Genomic DNA, 18,320 nt, shown 5'->3' with positions numbered 1-18,320 from the left:
TAGTTATAGTTGTACTGTACCACCGAAGATTTACAGTATTGAAAAGTGTTTATATCCACATCTCTAATTCAGTTTGGTTTGAGCACTTTCCTAGTGATGCAGATCCAGGGGCCATTTCTAGAAATCATCGTCTCTCCCCCAAACAGCATCTGAGATGACAAGCTGTTTGGAACACATCCAAAGACACATGCAGAACATGCCCTCTGCACCCCACACGCTCATAAACAGTGTTAACAATTTTAGACACATTTTGTAAAGAGATCTTATAGATACTGTATACGAGCACAGTCAGAAAATTCTAGCGGATAACTTTATATAATATATATATGCCCTACTTAATAATTCCTTATGCATGCATGGTTATGTCAAGCAAGCGGGACGCGTTAGATTAGATTAGTGGCAAGGTGAGTGTTCATATGCATATTGACAAGCAGGCAGTGCACCTTGGTTCGGCACACTGACAGCAGTATGGAAACAGAAAGGTATGGTTGGGTGTATCGCATGTTATTATATAAGCCAGCATATGATCCAGGAGCAGGAATAGAGTCCTATTTGCAAGTGTCAAGGGGGCGCTTGTGTTATCTCAAAAGTACACTGGGAAGGCATCGACTGTGTGACATATACATGTAGGTACACATGAATGCACTGGCACAGCATGTGAACACCCGCGCACATTCACCCTCACATAGGTATTGGGTTTTTGACAGATTTGAAGCCTGAAGTACCTGACTACAGTTCCCAGTGTGGCACAGAACCCCAGGCACTGAATGGATGGATCCTTTTGCATGTGTATTTTCTTTAGTGTGAGGAAAAAGTATATTTGTGTGCATCTGCATTTCTCCCTAAAGACAGACCTGCAGAACACCGAATGGCATTTCAGAGTTTGATCCTGTCCTTTCTACGCTCTGGGCCCTTATTAGTGCTGGGAACCAAATCTCAAGTGACTCCCATAAGCAATCATTAATGTGAAGAGAGCCCAGTGTGTGTGCGTGAGTTGGATTAATCCGTTATGACAAATGTTACACTTCACAAGGGCCGTAATTTGTTTACTGTGCACAGTTTTGTGGGGGCTCTAAATAAATGCAGTGCTGGAACGCATCGAAATCGTCACAGATAGACAAACGTGAACAGACACGTCTGCTAACAGTAAAGCTTGAGAGCACTCGAAGCCCACAGACACGCAAAACACACAGCTGGAGAGGCAGAAAGAAAAAGATGCACAAACAATCACTCTCAATCACCGCATTCAACTGCTAGAAAGTGCAACCTTTTTTCTTTTTCTTTGTAGGTGAGATGGAGGAACTCGAGGCCCTGTGGCTGACTGGCATCTGCCACAATGAGAAAAATGAGGTGATGAGCAGTCAGCTGGATGTAGACAACATGGCAGGTGTGTTCTACATGCTGGGAGCTGCAATGGCCCTGTCCCTTATCACTTTCATCGCAGAGCACCTCTTCTACTGGCAACTGCGATTCTGCTTCATGGGTGTGTGCTCGGGCAAGCCTGGCATCACCTTCTCCATTAGCAGGGTGAGTGGCACATTCACTTTTAAACTTTTGATCCAAAGGCTAACACACACCAAGAATAACTACCGTTATTCAGGAGCCTATTAAATTTGTGAAGGTCTTGCCTATCCTAGGTACCGACAAATCTTTTCTTTTTTCCATTTTGTGACATACATTGAAGAATAACAGATTACTTTGACAGGGTTTGCATTTTACACATCGTTATTTTATTGAACCTTTGAGATTTAGGCATTCCGCACATAAGTAGCAGCAGTTGAACTTGAACTTGCAGGGAGTGAGGTCTAAGTGGTCTAAACGGTAGAAGCCCTACATTTTCAATAAAGATTACAAAGCCAAAAGTGAAAAAAGTCATACAAAAGCAAGTATTATGGAAGCCTTTTCTTCCGTTGCGATTTTTTTTATCCGACAGTTCTGTGAGTTTGTATCACGCATGTGTTAGAAATGTTAGAAAGTTAAAATTGTGAGATATAATGCAAGTTTCTTGGTTTGGGGCGTATTTGGAGTTAACATGTGAGAGTGCCCTCTGGCCTTCGGATAGAGATTTACTACTGATAACAGAACTGTGGTTAATCCTGCAGCCCTATGTGGGGGAAAGGGTGAATATAGTTTTTAATGCCCTTTTTGCACATTTGCAACATTATAAATCAGACCCCTGATCTTGAGCTAACAGGGCAAAGCAACGGACTCTCATTCCAGAAATTCTGACATCAAATCATGCCTCAAGTGATTTGGAATGGTGCCATGACCCACATAATGGCGGGGATGAACGCAGAGAGAGTAAATATCAGTTTATGTGACCAAACTGTCAAGTGACTCAAACACAAACCTGAGTTCACAAATGGTCGAGGCTAAAAGGATAAAAGATTGCTATATTAGTCTGTTATTCACAAGGGCAATTTGTATGACGGTTTCTCGCTGCTATACAAGTACAGACATAGGAAACCGATTTTCTTAGTAGATATACTTCCCTTTGAGATGTAGATGTTTTTGAATACTAGCTAAAGCTGTGCTGCTTTAGTGGAGTAAGAATAGTCTAAAATGAATGGGGGGGTACAATATGGGATAGAAAGGCACCTCTCAAGAGAAAGAAGCAAAAAGAAAGAAAAATGAGATAACACTGAATGAAGAATATGTTCTAACCCAATCGGATTGAAGGGTCAGGAGATGAATGAGAATAAGAATCACAGTGGGAAGGATGGCCTGAGTTTAAAAAAAGACAGAAGGTAGAGAAGATAAGAGGAGCATAAAGAAAAGAGGGGAAAAAATACACACGGGTGGACAGACATTAAGCGTGACTAAAAGTGAGACAGGAAACATTTCTGACATGCTGCCTCACTAGAGGGATGGTTCGCCAGAAGAGTAACCTTTACCCTTTGAAATGTTTTGAAGAGAATTCTATTTGTTCCATGTGTCATGTATTGCATATTAAAACATTTTTTAAATGTTAATAATAAAGCGCATTCCATTATAGTGCATCACAACATTTACAGGTCTGGGTATAAATGAAAGCACCCAGAAGTTTAAAAGATAATGAAGTATTTTGACTTCAAGCCAGTTTTACAATAACACATTTGCCATTAAGAAATGAGTTTGATAAAATACAGCCAAAACTACACCGATAAATGGATTAAAATGCAGTAAATCTGCATCAGTGGTGAATGAGCTAGAGAGGTTTATTAGAATATTGTGTAATTAATTTGTCATAGCAGTGATGAAGGAGAGACAGAGGAGTAGACACAGTGGTGGCAAATGAATTTTAATCACATTGATGGAAGACATTGATAGGCAGTCAAAACCACAGAGTTACTGCAACCCTGTCACCATGTCATCATTAATCAGAACCTCTATCGCCCCTGCCGTTTCTCTTTCCTGAACATATTTTGTTCTTTTTTTTCTTTTCCTTTCATTCCTTTCTGTCTCGCTCATTTTCCTTTCTCTGCTCTTGTACACAATGTCAAAAGGTTACAGACAATGATGAATAAACTTTTTACACATTTAAACTGTCTAAATTAAACTACAGCAAATAGAACACTGTCAGAACAGTAATTACAAAAACATAAAACTATAGAAACTAAGAGATATGACTTGAAAGGACTAAGCTCTGAGACTTAACATGTATTTTGCATCAGAATTGTGAAAATGCTTGCTGTTAATTAAAATTAATTAAACAACAATCTAATCCCACATTGTTTGTTCCTTCTTCTCTTCTTTGTTTTTGCTTTCCCTCATTTTATCTGTCCAACAGGGCATCTACAGTTGCATCCATGGTGTTCAGATTGAAGAGAACAAATCAGCCCTTAACTCACCGTCAGCCACTATGAACATGAACATGAACAACACTCACTCCAACATTCTTCGTTTGTTGCGTACTGCCAAAAACATGACCTCTGTGCCTGGGGTCAATGGTTCACCTCGCAGCGCACTGGACTACAGCCATCGTGAGTCAGCCGTTTATGACATCAGTGAACACCGGCGCAGCCTAGTAGGCCATACAGACTGCAAGCCTCCACCATACCTGCCAGAGGACAACATGTTCAGCGACTATGTAAGCGAGGTGGAGAGGACTTTTGGGAATTTGCACCTGAAGGATAGCAACCTGTACCAGGATCATTACCTACACCACCATGGGGGCACGGGATCCGAACTGGCTCTCGGTATGTCGGGTCCCCTGCCTAACCGACCTCGTAGCTTAGGGAGTGCCAGTTCATTGGAGGGGGGGTACGATTGTGACAGTTTAGGGGAAGGGGTAGCGCCCATCTTCACCACCCAGCCACGGCAGTCGCTGACACATCGGAACAGGGAAAAGTTTGACCTGATTGCGGGTCACCCAACCCAGTCAAGCTTCAAGTCCGGCCTGCCGGATCTATACGGAAAGTTCTCCTTCAAGGGTGGGGCATCCAGTTCAGGGTTTATTGCAGGACACGACAGGTACTGCGGGGGTGGTGGGGTGGGTTCAGGAGGGGATGACGGAAACATTCGATCTGACGTGTCCGATATTTCCACTCACACCGTGACCTACGGGAACCTCGAGGGGCACGGCAAACGACGCAAACAGTACAGGGACAGCCTAAAAAAGAGACCCGCTTCTGCCAAGTCTCGCCGGGAGCAGGATGAGATTGAGCTTGGCTTCAGGAGACGTCCCCATCACACAATCCATCACCATCATCACCACCATCATCCAGCAACACAAGCACACCGCTCAGCCACCCCACCCGTGGAGCGCAAGAGCCTGAGAGGTGGTAACAGCACCTCATATCTATTCAGAGACAAAGAGAATTTGAGGGACTTCTATGTGGACCAGTTTCGAGCCAAGGAAGGGGCATCCCCATGGGAGCATTTGGATTTAAGTGATGCTCCAGGAATGGGTGGAGGAGTGGGACTGGGTGGAGGCGGTTGCGGTGGAGTAGTTAGTAGCGGTGGTGCTGGGGGAGCGTGCACTAGTTTGGTTCCCATGGAAGATTTCCTGAAAGGTAAATCCAAGAAGACAGAATGTAAGGGTGGAATGGGAGGAGGATCGCCTGGGCAACAGGGCCATGCATGCTGGGAAAAGGGCATCGGAGGGGTGGGGGTTGGCTGGAGGGGATTGGGAATGTCGAAATTGCCACAGTGGAGGGGTTGGAAGTGGAGGAAGCAAGCCAGTTTGCATGCATGGGGGAGGCGGGGCTGGGAGCTATCCAGCTGCTGGGGGAGTTGGGGGAACCAGTGGAGGGAGTGGACAAATCTCAAGCCGCCCTAGTTCAGCCACCTGCAAGCGGTGTGATTCGTGCAAGAAACCGGGCAACTTGTATGACATCAGTGAGGACAACCACCTCCTCTTGGATCAAACTGGGGTCAAGCACCCTCTGGAGAGCGGAAAGGGAGGGGGAGGCACAGGGGCCCAAACCCAGGTACAGAGGCGGAAATTTGGCCCAGGTGGTAAGGTTTTGCGCAGGCAGCACTCTTATGACACATTTGTAGAGCTGCAGAAGGAGGGGGCAGGCAGGATGGGTGGGTTTGGAGGCAGTGGCGGAGCATCGATGCTTCCTCCACCCCGAAGCGTGAGCCTAAAAGACAAAGACCGCTACATGGAGGGCACGAGCCCCTACGCCCAGATGTTTGAGCAGTATGCGGGAGGGGAGCGGGAGACATCATATTTTGGGGACAGAGGGAAGGGTGGGGGTTCATCATTTAGCTTATTCCGTGGGGGTGAAGGTGGGTTGCACCGTCGCTCCGTTGGTGAGAGAGACATGAGGGACAGGGATAGAGGCATGATGGGAGGAGGTGTGGGCGGTACCCGAGGGGTCGGGACTTACTCCTTGTCTAAATCTCTCTACCCAGATAAGGTGAACCAGAACCCATTCATCCCAACCTTCGGCGACGACCAGTGTCTATTACACGGCGCCAAATCATACTACATCAAAAAGCAGCAGGCACAGCCGCAGCAGCAACAGACGCCACAACAGCAGCAGCAGCAACAGCTCCTCAACAACAGTCGGGCTGACTTCCGGGGCTCCATGGGGGTGACTTCCTATTTGCCTGCCTCCGCAACTTCTGGGGTGCTGTCCAATGTGGCCCCTCGGTTCCCCAAGGAGCTATGTCTGGGCGGGCCTCTTGGCAACCACCACGGTGGAGGACCTAGCAACAACAAGCTGCTGTCAGCAAGGGATGGGTTAGGAATGGGTCAAGGACAGAGACCGTTTAATGGCTCGAGCAATGGACATGTTTACGAGAAGCTTTCCAGTATAGAGTCTGATGTCTGAAGAGGGAAGTCAGAAACAGATAAAAATGCAGAAAAGAAGCCAACGGACATGCGGAATGATGATTGAGAGAAAACTGAAAAGGCAGCGTATAATTAGTTCTTTCATGCTCACGAAAAGAAGAGGAAACCGTGTGTGAGGAACTGACTCATGCTTTCTTTAAGTTATGCGGATCACGCGCTGCCAAGCATACGTATGTAAATAGAGAGAGGGGACCTGCCCACTGTCAAAAAGTTGAGATTAGGGGGAAAAATCTGTTTATTCCTCTTTTATTCTATTGTTTTTTGTATATCCCACAATTTCCCTGCTCCCAACATCAAAATAGCGGCCAATCCAAATGGAGACAACCGTGTACAATCCTTTGTACAATTGTGGATGGAAATCAGTTACTCTTTTTAAGCAACAGGGTAAAACTTACAATAATTGTATTGATAATGTTCCTGATAATAATATTATTATATATTATTACAATGTTTATGATGTTCCATTTGGGCTTGGTTTCTGGATGTTTTATGCTGTTATATATTTGTACTGTAGTTTCAGTTCTTAGTTAACAAACCACTTTGCGGGAGGCTTTTTTGATTTGTCAACTGAGCTTATTTGATTGTTAATTGAGTTGTAGACAAACTTGGATTCCATAAGGTTCTTTATTATTGATTATTCAAGTTTATTTTACCAGTATGGAGTGCTGTAAAATGTGTGTACAAGGCATGATTTGCAAAGTACTTCAGCTGTACTTGAGATATCATTGTAAAGGAAATGTATTATCACCTTATTTTTACAGTGTTCCGTTTGTTAGAACAATATTGGTTTAATACACAGCACGTTATGTGCCTTACCAAGACTTACAGAATACCTGGTTTACAGGTCATATTGCCATGGTAACTTTCTGGTCACTGCACACAGACTTGTCATTGGATGATTCATATTATTCTGGAACGTTCCTTTTAATGGTATAAATACTGACATGGAATATCCAGCATTGAGGAGACATAAAGTAGGCTAAATGTGTTTACAGTATTAATATCGAAAACCAGATAAATTATTGTTTGAATAGCTTTTAATAATAGGAACATAGGATATTTGAGGTTTGCACAACATTGTACAGTACACAATATCCTTCCTGAGTCAAGACGTGGGGTGTTACACTTGTATGGTGTTACCTACAACATAGAAACAAAGATCAATTAATTAATTAATTATTTTTTCTCCACCATCCCCGAATTCTGAGGGAGTCTTTGATCAAGCAGCAAAATAACAACTGTGTCATGGATTTGTTTTTTCTTAGAATGCAGTTAGTATTGGATATGCTCATCTATACTTTCCTTAGGGAGATGCCGGTACACAGTTTGTAGGGTTTTGCAAGATTCTCAGCAAATACTTGCATTTTGTTATGTAAATATAATTTTTTTCCACTCTGTACAGTGAATAGACAGAAAGGATGTAACTCTACAGATCTATGTTTTACCATATTTTAGGCATTTCATTAAAGGTTAACAATCCAACTTTGCTGCAAAATGTATCAGTTAAAAATGAACGAATGGACAAACATTACAATTTTTTTTATGTCCTCCCTACTGTTATTCAGGCTAATACAATCCTTTACTGCACCTGTACAGGAGAAGTGAAATTTTGTAGATATTTTAGTTTACGCCAGTCAGAGTGCTTTTTTTAAATAAAGACATGATAATGGTGGGGATGACTCCAGTTATTTCCCCTATCCATTTGATGTTAATTTGCAGTTTTAATACCCTATGAAGTAGAGGTATTTCTCAGGAATTTTGGATGGGCACAGGCAAAAACAAACATATCATTTAGCTAATTTGCCTAATTACCTAAATCAATAAACCAGTGAACTCATTTAATTGGATAAATGAGAGCCATGTGAGGTTCATTGCAAGTACTTATGATTTTTCCCCCATCGTTTTCCAAACCACAAATTAACTCATGGCAGGGCAGTCTGAATACATTGTCATTTTTTGAACTTTTGGCCCACATCTTAGATAAAATCCTTTACTTGAAATTTGTTGTGTTTATTGCAGATTTTCTTTATACACTTTCTTTGTGAATGAACTGTTAGCCAAACAGATCTCCACTTTAAGCACAATATTTATAATATTCGGTTTATAATTGATGTATAGCTATCGATTTGTGAATTTTTATCTTAACTTTCTGCCACATTCTTTTTTGACTCAGTTGTCTTTGTGTGTAAGAGTTTGTGTTTAAGATGAGCATGCATGTCTTTTACTTATTTATTGCCATATCTTTAGCGTTTCATACATTTATGTCTATTTAGATATCATGCCTGCTCTTCGTGGGTGCAATATGTTGATAAACTGTGCATCATACAGGTTCGGGTTGTACAATAGATGTGGTGTTTCCAATGAATTGATAAGATCTTCGAGAAACGGATATGTATGGAAGAATAACTCGTTAAGGAAATTAACCGGCAATCCCAGATTTGGGTTATATTGCTAGATTTCATCAGGAAATACTGCCATTAGTTAAGCAGCATTTTTAAAGACCATTCTTGTGTCCACTTTAGGCTAATTTTGTCTTTTTTTGTCACAGGATTTTTTCACGATACCTTTCTTTGCATGGTACCATTTTTCTAAAGTACCCTTAATATTTTTTATGCTTGGTCTGTTTTTCTCATTTTAGTTTTATTTAGTAAATCCTTTAAAGATATCTCATGAGATGTCTCATAACGGTGTGGCATTGCTTTAAGAGCTATAGGTGTGGTAACAGACTTAGACCACTGCATTTCCTGTCAATCTCTGTGTTTGTACCGCAGAGTCGAGCCTACAGTTTTTAGTAGTAGTACTATGTAGAAAGTAGTATTGTGTGATTGGGTGTGTGAGTGCCAGGGACAGATGCCTTTGCTCTTCCTGAAAAGCTTTCCAGTTTTAATTCTCACTTTAAAGATGTGGCCTTGTAAAAGCACGCTAATATAACATTTGATAAACACAGGTTAAGTGTGAGACAACATTTGCAGCAGAAGTTACAAGGGAGGTGGGCCGATAAAATGGGCGGACAAGGATGGAGGGATAGTAGCCAGTGTTCTGTGTTATTTCAGTGTTTTTTTCTCTTTTCATTCATTCTCATTTGAACTAATCTCTTTCTTTTTGACTGGTAGGATAAGACTACAGTAGTTTGACTCTATTTTACTATTTACGTCATTTTAATGCCCTCCCCAGTAAGGTACGTCACATATGATTGTACATGTATCTGAAATCATATGCTTGATTACCTCTGTATGTGAGTGGGCATGTGTGCGCAGAGTGTGTGTGTGTGTGTGTGCACATTTGTCTGTGCACGTGTGTGCGTGTGCGTGTGTGTGTGTGAAAAGGAAACAGAGCACAGTGCAATGGTTATCTATTATGTCTGCTGTAAATAATTATGTCCCCTTTCCATAGCCTTTTAATATATGGAGACAAATATTTAAAATAATGAAATTTGAGATACATTTTTGTCTGGAAGATTTTTTATAGCCACATGGGGAAAAGTTATTAGACCACTGGACCAGGAGCACAGTGCCATTCTAATAGCATCCGAGAACCAGAATTTAAGACAAAATTTACACCTCTGTTGTCTTCAATTCTGTCCTTCTTGTATTTTAACCACTTATTTTAAATGTTACCTATGGATCAGAACTGTACAGATTCTGTAAATATGACAAAATTTGTTTCTTTTTTCTGTTTTTGTATAGAGAGAGATTACATGTGTTAAGACTACAATAATAATTTAATGAGACATTTCACAATACGTAAGCTATTGAGAATACAGACACAGTGTGAAAACAAGTGCTAAGATATATTCTTCTGTCTCTTTGTACAAAACAGTGTTGACTAAAAACAAAATAAAAGGGAGATATCTCAAGCCTCATGGTCCTGTGTTTTTCCATACATCTCCAGCAGCGTGAATCTGAGGGGAAATGGTGACACTCCGTTTTTTTCCTGTGTCATTATGTGAATCTCAATCGCTTGTCACACTGCTAATATGGAAATTGTGAAATGTGTTTCTTGTGTATTATTTGATCATCACACTGACTATTCAACACGAGCTTAGGTTTGCTTCGTGACATAATGTACGTGGAACGTGAATGAGAGCTTCTTAGCCACTGGTGTTGCCTTGGATACGTCTGGTTCACTGCATTATGAACAAACTGCAAGCAAATACTGATGTCACTGAATTCGTCTCTCGTTTCTGTATCTATCGATTCATGTCGGACATATTCTGATTATTGCTTCCTGTACGAAAGTGCCGTTTCTGATCATGGGGATGTCGTACATGCGGTTTATTTTTAAAGTAATAGCTGTTTATTTTAAAACCATTTGCAATTCAATATTTCACAAACCTACTCTTTCTATTCCTGTCTCACTCCCCCACTCTCTTTTTCATTCCCCTTTCTCTCTCTCTCTTTCTCTCACGCGCTTCCTTAAAGCAGCCAATCACAGAATACATTGCAACACATGTAACTATTTCTTGACAATTAACTGTTACCTAGCAACTGGACCTTTAGAGAAAGAAACTGAGAGAGAGAGAGTGACGGAGGGGGGAAGAGAGAGAGAGAGAGAGAGAGAGAGAGAGAGAGAGAGAGAGAGAGAGAGAGAGAGAGAGAGAGAGAGAGAGAGAGAGAGAGAAAAAGAAAAGAAAGATTTGTGTAGTGTACTGTGTCTTGGTTTGGGTGCTACAACATATTACACAGAAACAGCAAGTGCAGATGATACGCAACACCCACACGTGTCCACGGTGTCAGGGAGGGAGGGGGAAAAAAAGATGAGAGCTAAACGCAAGCAGGGAAGTTGAAGGAAGGAGTGACAGGCACAGAGATACGGGGAGTCGTCAATGGAAAGATTCAGAAAGCAATTAATTCACGTTTATTTAAAGGACTTACAACTTCTCGTTTACGCGAGACGGTGATGCTTGTTTATGCGTACCAGTATTCCGCCGTACGTCCTCGCCAGCAAACGTTAAATATGAAGTTATGTCGATGGTCGTCTTTAAAGTCAAAAACAGCGGCCCGCGGACCTCAAGCGCTCGCTCCTGTCAAAATAACGCGCGGCGAACTAACCGACGCAACACTGCCGCCATGCGGCCGGAGTTACGTAACGCTCCCGAGTAATCTCTCGCGTCTGAAGGGCTAGTGGTTTGTATTCTCAGCTGTTAAAATTACACCACTATGATTCTAACTGTTACATAAGAGCACAAAAACGTCCATAGTCTTTTCTAAGTAGCATGCGTTAAGTTGCGTTATAAGTAATTGTGTTTCTCAGTGCAGATGTTCGTAATTAGTGTATTATTATCAAGTAATGTCATTAGTTGCTCGCCTATTAGTGGGCAGCATTCTGCTGTTCTTTATTAGAGAGTGTAAAAATGCATATGCGAGTGATGTTTAGTAATGATGTATTTTATATGCAGCCAATATGCTCTCATATACACAGAGACGGGGGCCATATTTTAATATAAGATTTGGAAGCCTGAAATAATGCCACTCAGCTGACATCATTTATGAAAAGCATGTGAGGGTTGGTGTGTAAAAGGACAATAATTTAATAATGCAGAACATAACCACATGCTTACCTCTACATACATAGAGACACAGATGTGAAAGAGCTCCTATATAAACAAAAAAGGCTACACGAGAAGTAAAAAAAACAATGTTAAGATTGTTCAAATTTATAATTTACAAAAAAATAGTTTTAGTGGTATTTGGTAATAAAATAGAATTTTTACATTTTTCTATTTCTTTCACAGTAGGCACTGCGCCAAGCAAACCTAAACTGCATAACATAATTGAACATAATTAAGTAACGTGTCTGGTTCTGTTTACCCAGAATTAAGGATTTCATTTGTTTGTAATTAGGTTGTCTTAATGTGTTCCATCAGAGATATTCAGCAAAGAATTAATATTGTCAACCAGCCACTGCAGTTCAGTATTTTAGCACAATTAAAAATGAGTGGCCGTCATAAAAAAAAAAAAAGGAAAAAAAACACACATTGACAGAATTACATTTTAAAGAGTTTAAATTTATTGACCTGATTTCATTCCTGTCACACGTGGCTAAATGAAGATTCTCGGCAGAAAATAATAACTGATTGTATATGGCTTCATCCTTGTTTAGCTTTGTTTGGAAAGAGCTGCACCGTCTGTTTTTGCTCTCAAGGTTTTTTTTTTGTTTTGTTCTTTTTTCAATTGGTATTATCCTGCTGGGAAAGTTTTCCACAATCAGCGTTCCCGGCATTTGCTTTTCTGCCAGGGAACTTGCATAGCACCTTTGAGACCGAAACGTGAAGGAGTACAGACAAAAGAAAATGAATGCACACGAATTATACTTTATCCCCAATATAAAGGATATATCCTGAATAACAATAATGTATTTTAATATTTGCAAACCTTTCATATATGCCTCTACCTCTCGCTCTCGCTCGTTTTAACCCATCCGTTGTCATTCTTGAACACTTTGACTCTTTTGGTTTTCAACGCCCTGTTCACAGGACGGACCACACGAACCACGTAGCGCCGTGGATACTTCACTTGATTCGGTCCCATACTCTGAAGAGCCGGTTCCTTGCCATCCCCTCCTTCCTCTCCCTCCTCACGGTAACCATGATGACGAAGGAAGGGTTCCAGGGTTGCTAGGCGATTGTTAAGATCTGTGATGCGCCTCTGTAAGTGGGAGACTTCTCTGAAAAGATCATTTAGGGACTCTGAGAGAGGACGAACCCTGCGAGGAAGAAGAGAGTGTGAAATGGGGCGAGATAGACAAGGCTTCTATGTTTGTACGCGCGTGCGAAAACATCTGTAGGCCTGCTAGGGAGAAAAGAGTGTCTAATCATTTTTCTGTTTCGTTTGTGTTTGGCACAGCCTTTGCACGCTCAACACTGCAAAAAAAAATAAAAAATCAACACAATAAGTCAGTCCTCCAAAAGGTATTTATGAATTATTAACGTGAATAAGCATTTTCTGTTTGTTTTAGCGTACTAAAATGTGGGGTCAGAAAGTCAAAAAACATACATTAACAGGACGTAGTTTAATATGACAAGGCGAGCTTCTGGTCCTCCTAGCCAAGACCTGCCTCACAAAAACTCAAAAGGTCACGGCGCCATTGCCTCTAGGTGTGTTAAAATGCTCTGTGCCATAGGATGACGAGTCCTTTGTACACCACATTATGACAACTGTCTGATCTGGCCGCTTCACGAATAATAACAAAAGAAAAACAAAGCCTTTTCTCCACAATTTACTCTTCTGTGTAGCTTATCTGGTTTCTAACATTTTCAAGGCTAGACTACTGCAAATGTCTTTCTTCTGGCAACTGCCAAAAATCCGACCATCTTGGCAACGCATTATTAGTTGCTCTATGCATTTTACTGTTTTCTGTGTAAACGTGCGCTAGATGTATTTGAGCCTTGCACTACTTTTTCAAACACGCTGACATGTTCAATTGGGCCTCCTTTAAAAAGCAGCATCAAGTTAAATTAAGCTCTAAACGAGCTTTAAGACACGTTTTGAGACATTGTTTACATTCCTCTGCTTCTCAAAGTTCGAGTTTTTAAATTCAAAAAACATTGTGTAAATGCGGCTATGTTTTAAATACAAGAGCCTCTTTAGCTTCAGCATTTAAACGGAAGACATATGTCTTTTAAACCTTCCTCAATAGGACATTTGTTGTTGGATGTTGTTAGTTTAGTAGTTTAGTTTACAGTGTTTCTTCTTAGTGCTGTAGGCTAAGCGTCACATGCCTGTGATCATTAGCTGATCTGATTTGATCTCGTAATTGGTATTTGCAGTTTGATTCATGCACAAAATTCAAACAAAAAGTTGCTTTGGGGTGCCTTACGAAACAGAAATATATTGGAACATAACCTAGTGGAAATACAAACTGTTAAATAATGCATACCGTATTTGAGAAAACAGCGTTTTTATATATTCATCGGCCAATGTTTGTATATTGCAAAAAATATATAGCAATGAAAATATATAAATATTTTTTTTTTTACATGTAATGGCTTTGGTGAAACCCACACTTAATTAATGCATGTTTACAGGCTGAAGGCACATTCATAAACTTTCATATCTTCATATATATCGTTTGCATACACATTTTATGTCTAAAATATTTGTAGTGGTGTATAAAAAAGGTATTTCGTGAAAAAAGATATTAAGGTTTGGACAATATAGAACATATATGTTCAAATATATATAAGGAATATATTTATATAGGATAATTTATGCATTAAATGTCATTTGATGTAACAGAACTATTATACAGATATAGATATTGAGGAAACCTTTTCTGGGATTTTAAGTGTTGTTTCCATGCCTGTAACTTCGTGAAAATTTCCATGCTTGTAGTTTCATGAAAACAATCTCCTTAGGGCTAGAATGTAAGTCTGTTAAACTGCCGACTTCAGGATAACAAACCCCCAAAGGACTGTGCGTTTTTCTAGTTTATATGAAACAGTCCAACAAGCAGCTTTCATGTGCAAAAAAACTTTCTCCGCAAGACAAGAAAGCTTTAGTGAACATACCAAAGAGAGATATGGCTGGTTTAACACCCTTTAAGTGAAAATGCATGTTATAAAAATATTGGTGGTTGGTTAACACTAATTGCTTTACTTGCTTTGTACCTAAAGCCATAGTAAAAAGTCTTTTCAATGCTTTTTTTACAGAGATAAGGAAAGACGGCGTGTTACCTGGAGTAGTCTGGCAGAAGGGCATTGGGTTGCGAGTGTAAGAGAGTCTTGATATCTTTGAATATGCGTTTGCCCCAGGCATCCAACACTCGAGTCACGCTGCGTATGTTAGCCACGTTCACATTCTCTGCTGCCGTGAGGGCAAAGACAATGAGGTTAGTCTCTAATAAGGCAGGCAACCTCATGACAAGAGGCTTTCTGATGCCTCTGAATGGTTTTAATCAGGTTTCTTTCACCGGACTACAGGGCTTTAACTTTAAAGGGTGGAATTAGGAGATGTCTCTTTGTGTTTTAGCTAGGCTGACAAGTGAGTTTGTTGGTGTACATAGGTCGATTAGGTCAATGTGATTTGTGTTTAATATTAGCTCCAGGAAACTACATCTGAACAAATGTGTTGAAGTTGAGCCAATCCAGACTGACAGCTTTTTTTCTTTTTTCTTTTTTTCTTTTGGCTACCACATCAACGATTGAAGCTCTTTTTGGAATGAAGTTTAAAAAACACCTAATATTCAGTAAGATGAAGTGGCTGCTCCGAAACTTGAACTACATTTATCTGTATGATGACAATGGTGTGCTGTAGAGTTTCTTTATAGCCAAATCAAATTTATTTCCTATTAATGAACTCTGCACCATTGATACTATTACTGAATTAATCAACATTCAATTGACTCAAGCTAGCCTTCTGTAGAGCTGCTTTGTTGATTTACGCTCATTTCATAATTTGATTCACTACTATTGAACTGAGTCAATACTGAACAGAATTGAGCTGAATAATCTTCTTTAAAGCTGCTTTATAAAGTTGAATTGGCTTCGTAATTAATGAACTTGCCAACATTTGCGCTGCCACTGAACTACTACTGAATAAACATTGAACTACACCGAGCTGAATAATGACGGTATTGTTTTTTATGGCTGCTTTACAGCTGAAATTGCATTAATTTCGTAACTTTAATAGATAAATACTATTATTTGTTTATTTATTGTTATTACTGCGAATCTGCTTTGAGGTGATCTGTATAGAGTGTTAGAGAAATAAATGACATGATTTCATCAGATTTACTCAAACACTAAATGCCTTATATTAGCATAATTGCGCTTACCTAACACCACTTGCATGTTTATTAATTAAACATTAGGTATAATTGATATTACTTTCAGATAGCAATAAGAATGCAGTCTCACATCAGTTTAATTCTTTAACACATTCTGCCCAATTTCACAGATTTTATAATATTACCTCCCTCTCTGTAGTTCCAGTTCCCATAATCCACTTCATTGCTCATCCCAAGACATGGAGAGAAAAACGCCACGACCATCATAGGCACCATCATCTTTGCCTTCGAAGCGGTCATGGCGAAGCGGCTGAGTTTTAAAAGAGAGGTAGGGAAAAAAAATGTAAAAAGTTAAACAAGTACTAAGAACACTCCCAATGTAAGGCAAGAGATTTAAACCTTTACCCTGCCAATACATCTGGCACACGGGAGAGCACTTTGTTTTTTCCAGGACAAACAGCCAGATGTGTTTTAGGGGCCAATGATACTGTGGAAAATTTCAGTGCAAAGGCCTACAATTATTTTTCATTTTAAACTAGTTTTGTTTGCCAAACATTATTACATTGACAGTCGTTCAAATTGTTACACCAAAGACTATTGATTATTTCGACTGTACCTCACGGTGTACAAACATAGTAAAAAATTGCTGTAGGTTAAGCACCTTCTTCTCTGCCCGTTGGAAAAAGGAAAAAAAACGTCTTTTAATTTATTTTATGGCTTTCATGCCTTCTTTTGTGCCGTATCCATGGAAAGTGCCTCGTGCTCTTCACTTCCCAAGAACAATCACGCAAGTGTCGGGTATTTCCACTCTATTAAATGACTGAGATCAGATCACAAAATGACTCGAGTTCATTCAAGGAACACAGAGGGGAGATGGATGACGGGTTGATTGTCTTGTGACTGGCCTAACTGATAGCAAACTCAATTAGCTTATTTGAAAGAAAATCTCCTTTGTGCTGGAGCCACAAGGGCCAATGCCACGGAGAGCTCTCCGAGGTAAGATTACTACAAATAGACAGAACTGCTAAAAACACGATCATTAGACTAAAAAAGCCACATTTCAGAGAAATGCTGCGGGAAAGCAAAGAGAAACTGGAGTGGCTCCACACTGAGAAGGAGTCCAGAGGGGACTGAGAGCTTTACATAATATTGAACTTGGAGATCATAGTAATTGACTTTGTAGAGTGAGTCACTAAAGAGGCATTTCTCAAAATGGCTCTACGTCGTGGCGCAGCAGATATCTGGATGTGCTCAGGAACTCGAAAATCACAGGATTAATGTTTGATCAGGACACTTCTGTCACTCTTTACCCGTTTCGCACATTTTTTCAAATCACGCAAAGCTTTAAAATGCAGAGAGAAAGAGCTGACATGCAATAGGAATATCAATCAAGCAATTACAAGAGGCGTACATCCACTAACACTTGCTGTAAAATCGCTCTTTGATGCTTTATGAAGTCTAAACGGATCCCAATGCTAGATACAAGGCTTTATCCAGTAGAAAGAGGGGAAATAGCAGGGTAATAAAACTGCAGGACACAGATTAGAGAAATGCTGTAGAATATTATTGGACTTTTAATGGTTTAAATTCTACTAAAGTGCAAATGACTTACTTTATCAGGGAATGAGATGTTTTTTTTTCGCCCAGAGCAATCCTCTGCTGTGATATCGCTGTCCTGTCCACTTCTTCTCTCTGATCAGCGTGTTGAAGTCTGTTGACAGTAAGTGTACAAACACTGAAAGTTCTGCATAAGAAGTACATTCACCTCTCCCTCTCTACTCTGTCTTATTCTTCCCCTCCCTTCTGCACTTTATTCAGTTTTTTTTCTCTCCCTCTTTTTCTCTTGCATCGCCTTTTCATTCGTTCTTTCTGTCCTTCTCTGTCTCTTTCTCCCCCTCTTTCCATCTGTTGGGCTCCGTCTTCTCCCTCCCTCCCTCCCAAACTATCACTCTTTTCCAGATGTGCACCTTTTCTTTAGATTTATTTAATATTTTTCATCCCTCCATTCATTTGCCCTTTTTCTCTTATAGTGACACACACTCAAAACAGACCATATATAGTAAATAGTGATGACCTTTTATAGACATAATGGCTTTCATAATGCGATTATAATGCCCTACCTTTAAACCAAAGCCTTACTAAATTCTCTTGACATTTTGAAGCATTCTAAACTTTTTAAAAATTATGAGCGTTTCAAAAAGTGATAACCACTTTAAATGTCCTCATCAGTCAGTTTTTTGACCTGTTTCACTGTTACGATTGAGAACATTTCTCACATCTGCACACACACACGCACGCACAAACACAGAAT

At 40.3% G+C, this 18,320-nt stretch overlaps 2 protein-coding genes across 2 annotated transcripts in view; one reads left to right on the top strand and one right to left on the bottom strand.

The window, feature by feature from the left end:
* The window catches only part of grin2bb (glutamate receptor, ionotropic, N-methyl D-aspartate 2B, genome duplicate b), an 89,313-nt gene extending 79,174 nt beyond the window's left edge, over positions 1-10,139 (top strand). The window contains 3 exon segments of the mRNA XM_043246587.1: positions 1,289-1,527; positions 3,770-5,088; positions 5,090-10,139. Coding sequence (XP_043102522.1) covers positions 1,289-1,527; positions 3,770-5,088; positions 5,090-6,263 — 2,732 coding nt within the window. The 3' untranslated portion in view covers positions 6,264-10,139.
* Positions 10,140-12,269: 2,130 nt separating this feature from the next.
* si:ch211-243a20.3 (uncharacterized protein LOC100151507 homolog) lies at positions 12,270-17,894 on the bottom strand. Its single transcript, XM_043249601.1, has 4 exons — positions 17,622-17,894; positions 16,195-16,319; positions 14,958-15,087; positions 12,270-12,988 (listed from the first exon to the last, which is right to left on the bottom strand). Exons 1-4 carry the CDS (start codon positions 17,768-17,770, stop codon positions 12,673-12,675), a joined length of 720 nt encoding a protein of 239 aa, XP_043105536.1. The 5' UTR covers positions 17,771-17,894; the 3' UTR covers positions 12,270-12,672.
* Positions 17,895-18,320: the final 426 nt, after the last annotated feature.

The sequence above is a fragment of the Puntigrus tetrazona genome, chromosome 1 (assembly GCF_018831695.1).
Source record: "Puntigrus tetrazona isolate hp1 chromosome 1, ASM1883169v1, whole genome shotgun sequence".
Classification (NCBI taxonomy): Eukaryota; Metazoa; Chordata; class Actinopteri; order Cypriniformes; family Cyprinidae; genus Puntigrus; species Puntigrus tetrazona.
This window is presented reverse-complemented; position numbering and strand designations above follow the sequence as displayed.